We start from the raw sequence: 17,883 nt of genomic DNA on the forward strand, positions 1-17,883 counted from the left end.
TTACTATGGAGATAAAGGTAATGAGTATGCAAATATATCACAGATGGGAAAGTGCTGCAACATCACTTCAGGAACCAAATATACTCACTTAACAAGTGCCAATACGGTCTCTGACGACTCTGATGGTGACGGTGCCATGACCACAAGAGGTTCACCCAACAGCACCAGCTCCCAAAGCATCTGACTATGAAGGAAAACTGGGCAGAAACATCTGAAAGGTGTTTACACAGTAAAGATACTGTTATTTATCCATCCCTGTTTTTTAAGTTTATATGATATAAAATCTTCCAGCTCTGTGTACTTGATCTGATACACAAATTCATTTAATATATGGTGATATATGTTTCCTTTGTCCATGTAAAAACATACAGCAATTTTACTCATGCCATTTTTTCTTTTTTTTTTCTCTTTAGGGCTGCACTCACAACATATGGAGGTTCCCAGGCTAGGGGTCGAATTGGAGCTACAGCTGCTGGCCTACACCACAGCCACAGCAATGCAGGATCTGAGCCACGTCTGCGACCTACACCACAGCTCACGACAATGACAGATCTTTAACCCACTGAGCGAGGCCAGGGATCAAACCCACAGCCTCATGGTTCCTAGTAGGATTCGTTTCCACTGCACCACCCACGAGGGGAACTCCTCATTCCAATTTTTATAAAATTAAATGCAATATATTGGCAAACAGAATAGCTAACAAACAATAAAAGCATATAAAATAATCATTAAATTATTGTACCATACAGTACATCTGTTATCAATATTTCTTTGTTACATTTGAATTTTTTTCCTTTTGTGTGTGTGTGTGTGTCTTTTTTTGTCTTTTCAGGGCCACACCCATGGCATATGGAGGTTCCCAGGCTAGGGGTCTAATTAGAGCTACAGCTGCTGGCCTACACCACAGCTCACAGCAACGCCAGATACTTAACCCACTGAGCGAGGCCAGGGATCAAACCTGCGACCTCATGGTTCCTAGTTGGAGTCATTTCAGCTGCACCACAATGGGAACTCCCCCCCCCCACCCTTTTTTTAACCATGCTCATGGCATGCAGATTTTCTGGGGCCAGGGACAGAGCCCAGGCCACAGCAGTGACAACACTAGATCCTTAATCTGCCGAGTCACCAAGGAACCCCTTATATTTGAATTTCTATTCTAAGTATTTTGAAGGAAAAAAGAAAAATTAACTTTCCAAAGGATGTCTACTGAAGGTACTTAATTTCGAAGCCCATACTTCCATTAAAGAATGAGGAAAACAAATCACAAGGGGACGTTCAATTTTTTTTTTTAAGGGCCACACTTGTGGAACATGGAGGTTCCCAGCTAAGGGTCCAATTGGAGCTGCAGCTGCCAGCCTATGCCACAGCCATAGCAATGTGGGATCCAAGCCGCATCTGTGACCTACACCACAGTTCGTGGCAATGCTGCATCCTTAACCCACTTAGCAAGGCCAGAGATTGAACCTGTGTCCTCATGGACACTAATCGGATTTGTTTCTGCTGGACCACAACGGGAACTCCAAGGGGGCTTTCTAATACCAAAGAGAATCATTTTCTAGGCAGATTCTCACCCTATAGAAATGCTGCATATTTTCACAAGAGCCCTGAATTAGGTAGAAACCTATAGGACAAAACTCTGGTACATCACCTAGCCTAAGCTATATTTGATAACTCTAGTTTCCTCCTAGTAGGGTCATAATTTTTCCTAGTTAATTAGAGAAAAAACTGCTTATTTACAAAAATCATTACCAATACACTTTGTTGAAAACTTATACATAGAGGAAAAAAAGGAAAAAATACAAGTAACTTTTAAGTGTAAAAATATGAAACAAATTTCATATTGTGAGATAGAAATTAGAGAAAGTAATTTTAATTATTCAAAGGCAAGAAGAGAAATGTGAAGGAAGGCCCAAAAAAACCAAAAACAATAAACAGTTCAAGGATAAGGTGAGGGAGCTCTTCTTCCTCCTTTTTTCCTAAACAATTTAATCCTACAGCAAAACACAGTACAGGGTAGGCATTTCTGCCAGAAGGGAAAGAGAGCCCTCTTGGCCCAAAGAGGGTATCAAGCCTTGTTTGAGATAAGGTAGACATCTATGTGGAAGGGGTGGCTTGTTGTCGGGGTGTTGGAACCCACATGTGGTGAGAGAGGTGTGCATGTGTGGAAGTGATCTGATTTGGGATGACAAAGACCAGGAACTGTGAGGGGCACAGAGGGGCAGCAAGCGCAGAGGCAAAGCCCGAGTGGGTTGAGGAGGGTGTCCCTGGCAGGATGTCAAAGCAGGGGAATGAGGGTGTACGCATGGAGAGGTGGCCTGCAGCAAGGTGGAGAAGCACAAGTAGGGAAAGGAGGGCATCCATGTGCAGGCTGGCAGAGCATCGGAAGCCAGAGCACAAGGTGAGGATGGGATCTACCTGGAGAGGTGGCCTAATGTGGGATAGAGAAGCCTGAGTGGGGTGGAGGGTAACCAGGTGAGGATCTATCAGCATGGAGCAGAGCCTGAACAGGGTAAGGAGGGTACCCATGAAGAAGAGCAGCCAGGTGTGGCATTTCAGAAGGGTAAGAAGGGCACCTGCTCAGAGAAGATTGCAGCAGAGACAAGAGACTGGTTATTAACCAGGGACTGATCAAATAGTAAATGAATCAAGAATAAAAGAAGGTAGTTCCTGTCAAAGAAAAGAAATACAATATGAAAAAAGAGAAAAGTAGGGTAAACCCTGTCATGTTGTACTGAAATTGGGGGCATTGGTGTGACATTACAGTTTTCAATATATATGGATACAGAAACAAATGTGTGTGTAAAAGTGTTTATATATTGTATATGTCTATGTACATATATATGCATGCATTTACAGATACATATTGTCCCTAGCTCTGACCACTGAGAGGGATATTCCAATAGCAATGAGTGCAACTAATGCTCAGATCTTGACTTCAAACTTCTATTCTTGGGAGTTTCCTGGTGATACAGTGGGTTAAGGATCCAGAGTTGTCACCTATGTGGCCTAAGTTGCTACTGTGGTGTGGGTTTGATCCCAGGCCTGGGAACTTTCACATGCCACAGGTGTGGCTAAAAAAAGAAAAAAAAAGAAAGAAAAAAAAGAAAATCCTATTCTCTACTGAAAAAAAAAAGCAAGGCTTTTTTTTGAGGGGGGTGGGGTGGGGGTGCACTTGCACTATATGGAAATTCCAGAGTCGGGGTTTCAATCAGAGCTGCAGCTGCCAGCCTACACCACAGGCACAGCAACTTGGGATCCAAGCCACATCTGCGACCTACACAGCACCTTGAGGAAAAGCCTGATCCTTAACCCACTGAGATCAGGGATCAAACCCACATCCTCAGGGATACTGTCAAGCTCTTAACCCACTGAGCCACAAAGGGAACTCTAGCCAAGGTTTTTTTGAGAAATGGCTGACTCTAGCACTGGGGAAGAGAAAATACAAAATAATCTTGGGACCCAAGATAACTGAAAATAAGTTCACACAAAGGCTTATACACAAATGTTCACAATAGCATTATACATAACAGCCAAAAACTGGACACCATCCAAATATCCTTCAATGGATTAATGGATGTGGTATATCCATATAATGGAACACTATTCAGCCATAAAATGAAATAACGATTCATGCTACTGAATGGATAAGCCATGAAAACAATACGCTAAGTGAAAGAAGGTAGATATAAAAGGCCACATCTTGTATGAGTCTACCTATATGATATGTACAGAATAGGCAAATCCAAAGAGACAGAAAGTAGATTACTGGTTAGCAGGGGCTAAGGGAGAGAAGGCATGCGGAATAACTGCTAATGGGGTATAGGTTTACTTTTCGAGGGTATGAAAATGTTCTGGAACTAGACAGTAGTGAAAGCTACATTCGCGAATATGTTAAAACTCACTGAATTATATACTTTGAAAGAGTATTACTGTATGTGAATTATATATCAATTTTTAATAAAAAAATATGCCTAGAATAAACAAATTAGTGTTTAAAGAATGAAAAGGATATGGCAAAAAAAAAAAAAAAAAAAAAAAAAAAAGCCTCCTGCCAACAGCCAGAAGGAACTGTGACCACCAGCCAACAGCCAAGTAAATAAGCCTTCTAAGGAAGCAGATCCTCCAGCCCCAGTTGAGACCCTTCAGTTCCACTTATCCCACTGACTGAAACCTCAGCTGACATTTTAACTGCAACCTCACAAGAGATCCAGAGATAAAACTATCCAACTGAGCTACTCCCAGATCCCTAACGCTCAGAAACTGTGTGAAATAATGTTTGTTCTTTCAAGCTCCTATATTATATTAATTTATTATACAACAATAAATACCTACTATACATAGTTTCAATGTACCTAGTCACAAAATACTTAATTAGAAAAGGAAAAAGAATAACTCATCAATGGAGAAGCCTAAAGAACACCACACTAATCAACTGATCAAAGTGAACATTATCTGAAATGAGGCAAGCCAAAGTTATGTGCTACCTCCCAGCCAAAGATGCAGCGCCTGAATCTAATTATAAGCAAATCTTAAGCTGAGGGATTTCCTGTAAAATAATTGTCCTATAGTCCACAAGAATGTCAGGGCTGGGAGTTGCCACTGTGGCACAGCAGAAATGAATCTGACTAGTATCCATGAGGATTCAGGTTCAACCCCTGGCCTCACTCAGTGGGTTGGGGATCTGGCGTTGCCACGAGCTATGGTTAGGTTGCAAATGCATCTCGGATCCCGTGCTGCTGTGGCTGTGGCATAGGCTAGTAGCTGTAGCTCCAATTCGACCCCTAGCCTGGGGACTTCCATATGCTGTGAGTGTGGCACTAAAAAGCAAAAAAAAAAAAGAATGTCAGGGCCATGAGAGAAGACTGTGGAGCTATTCCAGACTGAGAGAGACTAAAGAGACATGACAACTAAATGTGACAACTGGTGACATTTGAATGTGGTCAGTATTAGATAGCATTAATTTATCAATGTTAATTTCCCAATTTTTATGGTTGCCATCGTGTCCTTATTTGTAGGAAATAGGCACTAAAATATTAAGGGAACAAGTTCCCATTGTGGCGCAGTGAATTACAAATTCATCTAGTATCTGTGAGGATGAGGGTTCAATCCCAGGCCTCGCTCAGTGTGTTAAGGATATGGTGTTGCTGTGGCTGTGGTATAGGCCAGCAGTTGCAGCTCTGATTCAACCCCTAGCCTGAGAACTTCCATATGCTGCAGGTGTGGCCATAAAAAATAAATAAATAAATAATAAAATAAAATATTAAGGGAAGATGTGGCACCAGGTCCTTCAACTTACCATCAAATGATTCAGGGGAAACAAAAAAGTTTTCTGTACTATACTGATCACTTTTCTGTAAATTTGTGATCGTTTCAAAACTTTATAATATAGATACATGTTTTATATATATAATTACATACATGTAAAAATTTGTATATATCTAATTTTTTTAAAACTAGTAATTTTTTTTTTTTGGATGCCCTTTGGCATATGGAAGTTCAGGTGCCAGGGATCAAATCCAAGCTGCAGCTCTGATCCACACAACAGCTGTGGCAATGCCAGATCTTTAACCCATTGCACTGGGCCAGGGATCAAATTGGCACCTCAGCAGCGACCAGACGGCTATAGAGACAATGCCGATTTCACTGTGCCACAGTGGCAACTCAAAAAAAAAATAAGCAAAGGAAAAATGGAAAAGACCTATATACAAACATCCAACCAACTGACTTTAATAATGGGATGCCCTTAAAGTATTAAATTAAAGTTGCAAATCACTTTTTCTCTGATGTATAGTAATACGTTATCAGTAAGGGCACAAACAGGTAAGAAGTACAGTTACAAGATGAAGCCTTCTCTGAAATCTCTGTGTTACCCTAGTATTATCTGTTGTACAAAGCAATTTTTATTGGGGAGAGGTAAATCAGTATAGAATTACTAAAATGACAGTCTGTAGGGAAATCACAGAGTCTTTTTTTAGCACCACTTTTATATCCCCATTGCAGATGCTCCCAGCCCACCCCTAACCCCCGCAAAAAGCCATCCCTGGGAAAAAAATTAGAAAGTCATGCCTAAGAAATAGATAATGATCTCAATCTTTTGCAAAGATACAGCATATTATTATAATCTTGAAAGCTAAAAGAAATGAACATGTGTCAAAGAGCATCAGACACATTTTACATGGTGATAGGCTTTCTCATTCTTTGACACACAAAAACACCCCTAACTGCTGTCTGCTCTGCCAATGAGGACTGGGGGCACAAGACATGATGACACATAACTGATAGGTCTCTTGATGTGCAAAGACCCAACAACAAGTATCAGCAGGTAAAATATCCTTGACCCTAGGTAAGAGAATATCAGTCCATTTCAACAGAAAACTCTCTTCAATTCCAAGCTCAACTTAAAAACTGACAAAACTATCTCTGAGATCAAGACAGATCTGAAACCACAGGTATGGTCTCTGGAGTAGCAGTAACTTAAGAAGCCTTGACATGATGAAAAGAGAGAAAAAGGCCCCTATACTCAACTGTTTCTCTGCCACTCAACCCCAAATACCTTTCCAGGGAGTTCCCACTATGGTGTGGCAGAAACAAATCCGACGAGGAACCATGAAGTTGGGGGTTCGATCCCTGGCCTCGCTCAGTGGGTTAAGGATCCGGTGTTGCCGTAAGCTGTGGTGCAGGTTGCAGACACAGTTCAGATCCTGTGTTGCTGTGGCTTTGGCGTAGTCTGGCAGCTGCAGCTCCGATTTTACCCCTAGCCTGGGAACTCCATATGCTATCTTTCCAGGTCTTTGTCCTTTGTTTTCAAGCTCAGACTTGGTATAAAAACATCACCTTAAATATAAGTGACAAACATTTAAACTGTCATTCACACTAATAAATGTAAGCTCCACACACACAAAACAAAAAGGGTTGTCATGGACAAAGCATTAATCCCACTGTCAGATATTAAATGTTTGCATATCTCTGTTTGATATCTCTGTGTGAGGTTATCATTCTTCAAGGTTTGATTTCTCAGCTCCTAAGTGGTAAGAATTATAAAACAACAAATGACCTACTTCAAAAACAATAATATGTAACTCATATTCAGGAGAAAAGACACATGCCAATCAAGGTATTAGTGGTGGGAGTAATTAGTTACCACATAAGATAACTGATAATAAAAAAAAAAGCATTGACTCTACCAAAACAAAGGACTTGTACCCAGCAGTTCAAAAGAAAACATGTCTGACAATCAAATTCCAAATGAACTTATGCCAGTTCTTCAATTTATTCCTTAATGAATTAAGCAGCAAAATTACAAATAATACACATCCCTCTTAGTTTATTTTTCCTGTGATATTTATTCATTTATTTAGGAAACACTCCACTCCCCCTTTTCATTTGAAGATTGCCAAATTTAATTTTTTTTTTTTTTTTTTTGCTGTGCCCCATGGTATGCAGAAGTTCTTGGTCCAAGGATTGAACCGGCGCCACAAGCAGTGACAACACCAGATCCTTAATCTGCTGAGCCACCAGGGAACTCCTACATTTAATTTTTTGTTTTGTTTTGTTTTTTGTCTTTTTCTTTTTTAGGGCCGTACCTGTGGCATTTGGAAGTTCCCAGGCTAGGGGTTGAATTGGAGCTGCAGCTGCTGGCCTATGCCACAGCCACAGCAACACCGGATCCAAGCTGCATCTGCAACGTACACCACAGCTCACAGCAACGCCAGATCCTCAACCCCATTGAGTGAGGCCAGGGATCAAACCTGAATCTTCATGGATACTAGTCAGGTTCGTAACCCGCTGAGCCACAATGGGACTTCTACATTTAATTATTTAAAAGAAAATTTGTTTTCAAGTAAGATTTATATACAATAAAATTCACCTGTATCAAAGATACAGAACAGTTTCATCACTCCACAAACCTCCCTCAAGCCCTTTGTAGTCAATCTCCCTCCCCCATCCCCAGGCAACCACTGAATGATTTCTATCCCTATAATTCTGCCTTTTTCAGAATACCATGTAAATGGAATTATTCAGTAAGTAACTCTTTAAAATCTGGTTCCTTTCATTAAAGATTGAAACACTGTGCTTCTAATAATCTTCCATGTTTGTTTACTGTATCAATAGTTTTTTTTTTTTTTTTTTTGCTGAGTTGTATTCCATGTATATGCATGTATCATATTTCATTTATCCATTTACCAGTTGATGGACATTTGCATTGTTTCCAGTTTTAGGCCGGTATGAATAAAACTACTATAAACATTTGCATACAGGTCTTTGTGGATATGTTTGCCCTGAGGTGGGCTTATTGGGCTGTGCTAGGCATATAAAACTAATCAATCTTTGAAGCAATATTCCATGCAGTTTAAGGTCACCAAACCACCTCCTCCCTCAAAAAAATAAAATAAAAAAACACCTCACACACAAAAAACCTCATTCTAAGTCTTTCATGTGACTCCTGATTACATGCATTAGTATTTAGTAATTATTCTTTTATAGCAGTGGCCAGTGGTTTTTCAAGCTGGGCTACACATCAGAATCATCTGGGAGCTGGAACTTGGGCACTAATCCAAAGCTCTTACCTAGTTACTTGGATACTTTTTCTTTCTTTTTTTTTTTTTTTTTTTTTTTGGCTGTGCCCTGGGCATGCAGAAGTTCCTGGGCCAGGGATCACACCCGCACCACAGGAGTAACCAGAGCCACTCGGTGATAATGCTGGATTTGTAGCCACCAGGGAATGCTTCTTCTTTCTTTTTTAAGTGCTAGATTATCTCTCTTTTTTATTTTGCACTTGGAAACGTTCCAAACTTACAGAAAAATGAAGACAATAGGGTAAAAAATCCCCATATATATCATCTAGAGTTAACCACATTCTGCAATTTTTACTTCATTTTTTAAGAATTTTAAAATGAAGCACAAAGCTCATGACATTTCATCTCAAAACACTTTAAAATGAATCTCTAAAAAATAACTTAATTTTCTTACATCATCGCAATACCATTCTCATACCCAACCAAACAAAAAATAATTTGTTTCTACCACATAATATCCAATCCATATCCAAATTTCCCTAGTAGTCAAAGCAAATGACATACAGTCAAGGATGAACCACTGCTATACAACATGTGAAACATAATAATGATTTTCTTCCATTTTTTCCCACATTTCATATAAGAACATTCATTTTCTAAAGAAATTAACAGCAATATCACAAGGGAAAAGGCAGATAACAAATTTTTTCTTTACCTGAAAAGATCCACCTCATGAACAGTAGGTAAAATAACAGATATATGTGTGTCTCCCTAAGAGATTAAAAAAGAAAAATAGACAAGCTGTCACTAAAATTTACAGAAACTGATTTTTATTTTTTTAAATTAAAAAAAATTTTTTTGGCTAGGCCCATGGTATATAGAAATTCCCAGGCCAGGGGTCAAACCTGCACCACACAGTTGTAACCAGAGCTATAGCAGTGATGAAACAGGATCCTTAACTTGGTGAACCACAAGGGAACTCCAGAAATTGATCTTTAAAATATGTCTATCAGGAGTTCCCATTGTGGCTCAGTGGGTTATGAACCTGACTGGTATCCATGAGGATGCAGATTCGCCCCCTGGCCTTGCTCAGTGGCTTAAGTATCTGGCATTACCATGAGCTGCAGTGTAGGTCGCAGATGCAGCTCGGATCCTGTGTTGTGGTGGCTGTGGTGGAGGCCTGCAGCTGCAGCTCTGATTCAACCCCTAGCCTGGGAACTTCCATATGCTGCACATGCAACCCTAAAAAGCAATAAAATAAAATGTCCGTCTATCTCATGATCACTAAGCCATGTTACCCTATCTTTTAAGATTCTTCAGAAGCAGCCATAAAGACAATGGGTCTTATCAATCTTCCCTAACACAGCATAAGGTCAAGGATAAAACAGTAAAACAGATTTCACAGATAAAGCATTAATCCAGTAGTCAAATGTTAGATTAATTCTCAACTGTATAAAATACTACCATAATACAACTTGACATATATATATATATATATACAGAGAGAGAGAGAGAATAGGCAAAATTAGTTTTCCTATTGCTCTCCATTTTTATTTAAGTCAAAGAACAACGTGAGTGCTAATATATCAGTTAAATTTTTTCAAATGAAAAATTCATCTCTACTCACAGATGAACTATAGCTTTGGAAAAAATGGAAAGCGACCACAATCATAGAATTCTTTTGAATAAGATTCCTGTTAACAACAGAAATCTGCTGACCATTCCTCTAAGAGGTTTTGTTAGAACTGAACTTCATTGAAAAGGCTAGTTTTCTCATTGTCCTCACAATTACAGTATAAATTCTGAGTTCTCTAGTGTCTACTAGAGAAAGAACAAGATAAAAAAATTCTGGAGTTCCTGTTGTAGCCGCAGTTACAGCTCCAATTCGACCTATAGCCTGGGAACTTCCATATGTTGCAGATGCAGCCATTAAAAAAAAACCCTGAGAAACATTAGAAAGTTTATCAACTCATTAAAAATTATTTAATGCAGTATTTCAGTAATATTCAGAAATAGAGCACACACCCAAAAAATCTGCTTTTTCCAGTTTAAAATTTCTGTTAGAGAGACTTTCTGCATTATAGATATAAATGCATTATTCTACCACAGTACCGCACTACCTGCTGAGTTGACTGCACTAATTGAGTTGTCCCAGGCTTGTCGTGACATGTGGGAATCCGTACCTGAAAGAGAAGAAATTAACTGTGGCTCAAAATGATGTCCTTCCTATAATTTTTGAGACCCACTACAATGAAGGATCAGAAGCACTCTATCCTGATACTAAAAAAATATATTCAGCAATACCTAAAAATACTTTTGTCACATTAAAAAAATAAAATCATTATTTATTTTTAGTCATAGCAGAAGGTTAAGTGAACCAAGGTCTCCATGCTCCCAAACACACAGAAATCACTAACCTACTGAGAAGCAAATGTGCTGAAAAGTAGAAAAAAGACATCAACTACATACCACTTCCTGTTTATTGTTCCAATCTTTGCTTCATTAATATACACACACCCAAACACACCCTCTCAAGCCTGCCAAACTATGGGATAAATCTCACAGAGAACCATGAGAACTCTCAACTCAGAGCTACTTTTGATGATTTCCCAGGGAAAAAAAAAAAAACAACAGAACACAGATCTTAAGATGTGAGCACATCTACAGAGAGATCATAGCCAAAAATAAGTCCAACTTGAAAGCAACTGCAAAAGCACTTAGAGCACATTCATTCAAAGCCTAGGAGCAAAATGCTAATTCATTTTATATATTACATAAAAAACAAATTAATAGGGAGTTCACATAGGGGTGCAGTGGAAACGAATCTGATGAGAACCATGAGGTTGCAGGTTCCATCCCTGGCCTCACTCAGTGGATTAAGGATCTGCCGTTGACGTGACTGTGTTGTAGGTCACAGATGCAGTTCAGATCCTGAGTTGCTGTGGCTGTGACGTAGGCTGGCAGCTACAGCTCAGACTGGACCCCTAGCCTGGGATTCCCACCATATGCTGTGGGTGCAGCCCTAAAAAGACAAAAAGACAAAAAAAAAAAAAAAAACTTAATAGAGAAGAATATCCTGGGATGGACATGTTGGTCTGAAATCATACATTAAAAAGATTACTTAAGACTAAGAATCAATGGCTTTCCTAATTTCTTTTAAATTTTACTAACTTATACTGAATTCTCTGTTTGAACTATATCACAATATGTACATATTTTTTAAGTTTTACTGAAGTAGAGTTGATTTACAATGTTGTGATAATTTCTGCTGTACAACAAAGTGATTCAGTTATACCTATACATATATATCCATTTTTTTTTTCAGATTCTTTTTCCATAGATTATCACACAATATTGGGTAGAGCTCCATGTGCTCTACAACAGGTCCCCATTGGTCAAGCACTCCATATACCACAGTGTGCATATGCCGATCCTAAAGCCCCAGGGCATCCCTCCCCTCTACCTGTGTTCTGCAATACCATCCATCTCTGGGGAGCCATGAAGGTGCACAATTCTAGGAGATGGCATTTACATTCACATGTATTATATTAACAAAGGACACCATTATGCAAACTCCACAGGATGAGAAGGAGACGGGTGACCTGGAGTTGTGTGACTAATGCTTCTGGGCAGCAGGATGAATTCTATCTCTGTAACTTCTCATATCAATGACAAACAAGTAAACGCAATAACCGAATTAAATGTTACTAGGAAATTAAAAAGCAAAACTCATGAATGAACTTCCTAGAGTTCTTTTAAAAAGGAGACAAATTATAAGCTATTACCTTCATTACTATCCCCATAATAGGCAGGTGTAATGTTTTCCCTGGCACTGGGGCAGGCCATTGATCAACATCATTACAAGCTGAAAAATACAGTAAGACATTTTTTAGTATAAAGTAGAATTATTAAAATATTAAAAATGAAACATTAGAAATTAGAACTCTACTTTCTACAGGGCAGAAAAAATACACTGGGAAGGATGGAAGATAAAAGGAAAAAGTATCGAAAATATCTTACATTTCACCAGACATACACCTATGTTCTAGGGTATAAACTGGTTAATACATTTTTTTAAAGCAACAAAATAATACTTTTTTTTTTTTTTTTTTGTCTTTTTAGGGCCACACCCACAGCACATGGAGGTTCCCAGGCTAGGGGTCGAATAGGAGCTGTAGCAGCTGGCCTACTCCACAGCCATAGCAATACCAGATCCGAGCCATGTCTGCAGCCTATACCACAACTCACGGCAATGCCAGATCCTTAACCCACTGAGCGAGGCCAGGGATTGAACCTGCATCCTCATGAAGAGTAGTCAGATTTGTTTCTGCTGAGCCATAACAGGAACTCCCCAACAAAATAATAGGTTTAAAGGGAGTTTTCCTATTAATTTATTACTACTAAAATTAGCTACAAAAGCACACTACCTTGCAGAGGTCTTCTCTCTGTATCGAGTGACATAAGGATTTCTGTTTAATAGTACTCTGAGTATCAGAACTGGCAACTCAATGCTTATTTATTATTATCCTAAAAAATAGGCATCATCTATGTTGCAAAAGGAAATAATAAAAGAAAGGGTCTTTGGTGTTTATGTGTAAAGATATCAGAAGAATAGTTTTACATCTCCCTCCCACCATATAGTCCTTAAAATTTTTAACTATTTTTTTAACTCATTTCCAGTAAAAATTTTAAAACTCCTTCATAAAGGTACCTAACTCACATAATGTTTAACTTACCTGCTTCCAAATATGGTTCATTCTTTTCAAAATATTCTGGTGCTATCTGTTTGAGCACAGTGTGGAAAAAATGAATATACGGTAGTTTGCTGATCAAAACCAAGGACTGGGGAGAAGAAAGAAACAATTTTTTTAAATTTCCTAATGATTATAATTTATTATTTCTTATATAACCAATTACTAACAAGCCAAATTCAGCAAAAAAGTATGGATTTTAAAATAAAAAGGCTTTTACAGTGGATAATAAAAGGAATACAAAACTATACTTACAGAATGCAGGAAGTTTAACATTCTTACTACACTTTAAGAGTAAAAAGACATATTCACAGATTTCCCTGCTGTCTAGAAAAAAGACACTCCTGTAAACAGACTAATGTCATGGATAATTTTCAAAGCTAGCTACTACTGTTGTGAGCAAAGCAATATTAGGAATTAGCTTGCCTAACAAGGAAAATACAAATCATGATGCTTTTTCAAACTAAGACCTATGACTATTATAAGGTTCAATGGTCATAGCCACATTCTTAGAAACTCTGACTTTATAGTTTGTGATCACTTCAGATGAAGATTGTACTGATTTTTCAATCTATTTTTCTCAAAAACTACTTATTACCTTTCCATCAAGTATCTAACTACCTACCTATCTATCTATAAACAAAAAGACTGTACATTTAGAGTGGGAACATTAATGACTAAGTTGTTGATCAAGTATATTTACTGGCTCTTCCAAAAAAAGATACTGTAGGCTTTTATTAGTTTTAACTATATTACTGTTTATTCTTTCCCTTATTCCAAAATGTGAAAATTAAACAGATTCTTCTGAGTTTTGACAGTTTCATACAATAACTGTAAGTTACTGTCAAGAATCTAGCATAGAGTTAGTAGAGAGACAAAATTCAATACCAGTTAAAAATCTAAGGACACGTGCCTATAATCTAAAATATATATATATATATATATATATATATAACCTCTACTATGTTTGAAGATAAAACATCAAAGGCTTTAAAGACTGTTCATTCAGGGAGTTCCCGCTGTGGCACAATGGGATTGGTGGTATCTTGGGAGCGCTGGCATGCAGGTTCTATCCCCAACCAGGCACAATGAATTAAGGATCCAGTGTTGCTGCAGCTCTGGCTTAGGTCACAACTGTGGCTTGGATCTGATCCCTAGCCAGGGAAATCCATATGCTGTGGGGAGACCAAAAAAAGAGAAAAAGAAAAAAGATAAAGACTTTCATTCTTTTTTATTTTTTTGTCTTTTTTAGGGCTGCACGCACGGCATATGAAGGTTCCTTGGGTGGCAGATCAAAGCTGTAGCGGCTGGTCTACGCCAGAGCCACAACAACGTGAGATCGGAGCCGCATCTGCGACCTACACCACAGCTCATGGCAATGCCGGATCCTTAACCCACTGAGCCAGGCCGGGGATCGAACCTGCATCCTCATGGATACTAGTCAGATTTGCTTCCACTGAGCCACGACGGGAACTCCAAGACTGTTCATTCTAATAATTTCCATTCTTCTAACCACAACGTAAAAATATTTTTCTCTTACAGAATATGAAAATTACCTTCTGAAAGTAGCCTCTTTTAAGAGTTTTATCTCGAACTTGTCGGAAATACACATATCCATAAAAATACGCAGGATCCTTCTATGAAAGAAGTGACAAATTAAAAACATATATATATATAGCTATCCTTTATTATTAACATTAGTTTCCCTTATAAGCCCAAAATTTGAGATAAGAGGTAAACACAAAAGCTAGTTATGCTTTTCCACCAATACAAATAACAATCATGACAGTAACTGCTAGATAAAAACATGCTAACTTGCCCAAAGAAAAATAGTTATAACTAAAGAACTAAGGTCAGATTTTACCCCCTATAACTTAACTCTATTTGTGTTCTTTATTCTTAACTGTGCTACTTAATAGAAGTTAGAAGATAATCAAATTCTGTTTTCCCCAATGCCATATTTATTTAGGTGTTTTTTAATTCTGCCTACAATTTTGATTTAGGGTTCAGTCTTATGAGGTATCCTAATGTAAAATTTCAAAAGAGAAAATAAAAGGAGTTAAATGCCAATCTGAATCGTATACAGTTATACTTTTACCCAATAATAATGAAACACTGGAATGTTTATCAACAAACAATTTGAAAGATAATTACACTCCAAAAAACTTACAAAGTTTTTATATCCTAATGGAATAAATCCTGGCCCAGTTGCTTACTTGATTGTTATTTTTTAACCAAATATTTATTGATCACCTACTCTGAATAAGAATTGTGTTAGGGAGATAAAAAGATGCATAACATAGTTCCTAAGGAGATCACAACCTAAGGAATAAGAAAAGTACAAAAACGACTATTATATGATAAGAGGGCAGCTACCATGAAAAAAAAGCACAAAAAATTACAGGGGCCAAGGGGGAAGAGACTACCTCCATCTGTGGTGATCAATAAAGATTTCATGGGGGCAGCTGTTTTTTGGGTTTTGTCTTTTTAGGGCTGCACCTGCAGCATATGGAAGTCCCCAGGGTAGGGGCCAAATTGGAGCTGTAGTTGCCAGCCTACACCACAGTCACAGCAACACAAGATCTGAGCTGAGTCTGCAACCTATACCACAGCTCATAGTGGTACCAGATCCTTGACCGACTGAATGAGGCCAGGGATCAACCTGCGTCCTCATGGATACTAGTCGGGTTCATTACCACTGAGCCACAATGAGAACTCCTAGGGGCAGCTGTTTTTGACCCAAACTTTGAAGGATGAATATGATTTTAAAAAGACAAAGACATTTCAGGTTTCAAGAGCCAACAGGGCAAAATCACGCAGACAGAAAAAATACAAGCTACTTCAGGAAAAAGCACATAGTTCAGTTTAGCTAAAATATGGCACATGTATAAAAAAAACATTAAGCTGGAAATTAGAAAGGAAAAGATTTTATTTTAGAAGGCCCAAAAAGTGAGAGCAAGGAAATAGTACTACCATTACCTTTTTATTCAGTAACAGGCAATTATTTCAGATTTTATTTATTTTATTTAATATACATATACATTTTAGTTGGGGACACCATATATATATTGCACTGAAAAACAGGAGATATTTGGGCAAATTTCCTATCCTCATTTGCAAAAGGAACTCTCTCAGAACACTATAGAGAGGATTGATGAGATGTTTATTGGTACAATGCCAAGAACATAAAAAGCTCTAATAAAGAGCTATTATTATCAGCAGTTGAAAAAATATGTGAACAGTGATAGTAAAAGGTCATAGAAAGGACGAACTGGCTATAAGAGACACTTCAAAGGTAATTATCTTTGCTAACTGGGAGAGGATTCCTGTCATTAGTCAAACCAGGAAGGTAAGCTTGTAAATGCTTATTTTTGGCAAAAGATGTCAAGTTCTTGTTGGCTGTGCTAATATGACATCCTGATAGAAATGTTCTTCATGCAGTTAAAGATGTAAGTGTGAAGTACCACACAGAAACCTTACAATCTGGAATCATCTGAATTACTAAAATTGTTTTTAATTATCAGTAACCATAAATCAAAGTTCATTTAAAAATAAAAACGAGGAGTTCCCTTGTGGCTCAGTGGTTAACGAATCCAAATAGGAACCATGAGGTTGCAGGCTCAATCCCTGGCCTCGCTCAGTGGGTTAAGGATCTGGCATTGCCGTGAGCTGTGGTGTAGGTCGCAGACGCAGCTTGGATCCCACATTGCTGTGACTCTGGCGTAGGCCAGCAGCTATAGCTCTGATTAGACCCCTAGCCTGGGAACCTCATATGCCACGGGTGCGGCCCTAGAAAAGACAAAAACAAAACAAAATAAAAATAAAAAAGAGACAACTATAATCCTATCATAAAGTAGGTTGGGACTGCCACCGGGAATCTTCAACTCAAGAGGGATATTTACCGGTATACTGCCACCCATCTCCACACCTAAATGAATAGTTATTACCAAGTGAAAGAAAATGACCCCAATATTCTCATTTCTATAATTCAGGATGGTGTTATAATATTTTAAGAACAGTAGCTTTATAAAGGCTCTCTCATTCACATGTTAAATCCTTATGAATTAGATTCACTTAGTAAATCTGGCAGTATAGTACAGTAACAAAACAAAAGCACAATATTACTGAAGCTATAAGAAGTAACTGAAAAACTGAGTTCTAAAGCTTTCTTTCACATGGACATTCTTCTATTACTACTTTTCCAACCTTTAAATAAACTGGTAAATCTTTGTCAAATTGATCCAGGAGACAATGCAGTGACACCCTCCTCCCAGAAGACTGTCGAAATCTAAAACAAAACTGGGTATCTCCAAGACAACCTAATGAAAACAAAAATAAAAGAAATTGAGGACAGCACAGTATAATGTTTATTTATCCAGTTTCATTAAATCTTACTTAGAGCTGAAGGGGTCCTATCAATGTTTGAAACCCATTCTGTCTTTGTTTTTTTTTTTTTGGTTTTTTTTTTTTTTTTGGTCCTTTTAGGGCTACACCAGCAGCATATGGAAGTTCCAAGGCTAGGGGTGGAATCACAGCTGCAGCTGCCGGCCTATGCCAGAGTCACAGCAATGTGGGATCCGAGCCGCGTCTTCAACCTACGTCACAGCTCACTGCAA

At 38.2% G+C, this 17,883-nt stretch overlaps 1 protein-coding gene across 16 annotated transcripts in view; it reads right to left on the minus strand.

Moving 5' to 3' along the window:
- DENND6A (DENN domain containing 6A) overlaps nucleotides 1-17,883 on the minus strand; it is a 68,269-nt gene that overhangs the window by 30,379 nt on the left and 20,007 nt on the right. For 9 of the 16 annotated variants that reach the window (XR_014823381.1, XM_021069009.2, XM_084988700.1 and 6 more), the window contains 7 exons: nucleotides 17,474-17,586; nucleotides 14,824-14,904; nucleotides 13,253-13,358; nucleotides 12,302-12,381; nucleotides 10,637-10,699; nucleotides 9,232-9,287; nucleotides 89-211 (listed from right to left, as the gene is read on the minus strand). Coding sequence is in view for 15 of the 16 variants with exons in the window: in XM_021069009.2 (XP_020924668.1) it covers nucleotides 89-211; nucleotides 9,232-9,287; nucleotides 10,637-10,699; nucleotides 12,302-12,381; nucleotides 13,253-13,358; nucleotides 14,824-14,904; nucleotides 17,474-17,586 (622 nt within the window). In the remaining variant the exon portion in view is untranslated. Of the gene's footprint in view, nucleotides 1-88; nucleotides 446-1,325; nucleotides 2,719-9,231; nucleotides 9,288-10,636; nucleotides 10,700-12,301; nucleotides 12,382-13,252; nucleotides 13,359-14,823; nucleotides 14,905-17,473; nucleotides 17,587-17,883 lie in introns of those variants that run through there. The other 7 variants (XM_021069010.2, XM_084988703.1, XM_084988699.1 and 4 more) reach the window with 2 other exon arrangements.

Source organism: Sus scrofa, chromosome 13 (assembly GCF_054392235.1).
Source record: "Sus scrofa isolate SSC_HxYL_T2T_F1_AM1 chromosome 13, Sscrofa_HxYL_maternal_Yorkshire_Landrace_v2.0, whole genome shotgun sequence".
Classification (NCBI taxonomy): Eukaryota; Metazoa; Chordata; class Mammalia; order Artiodactyla; family Suidae; genus Sus; species Sus scrofa.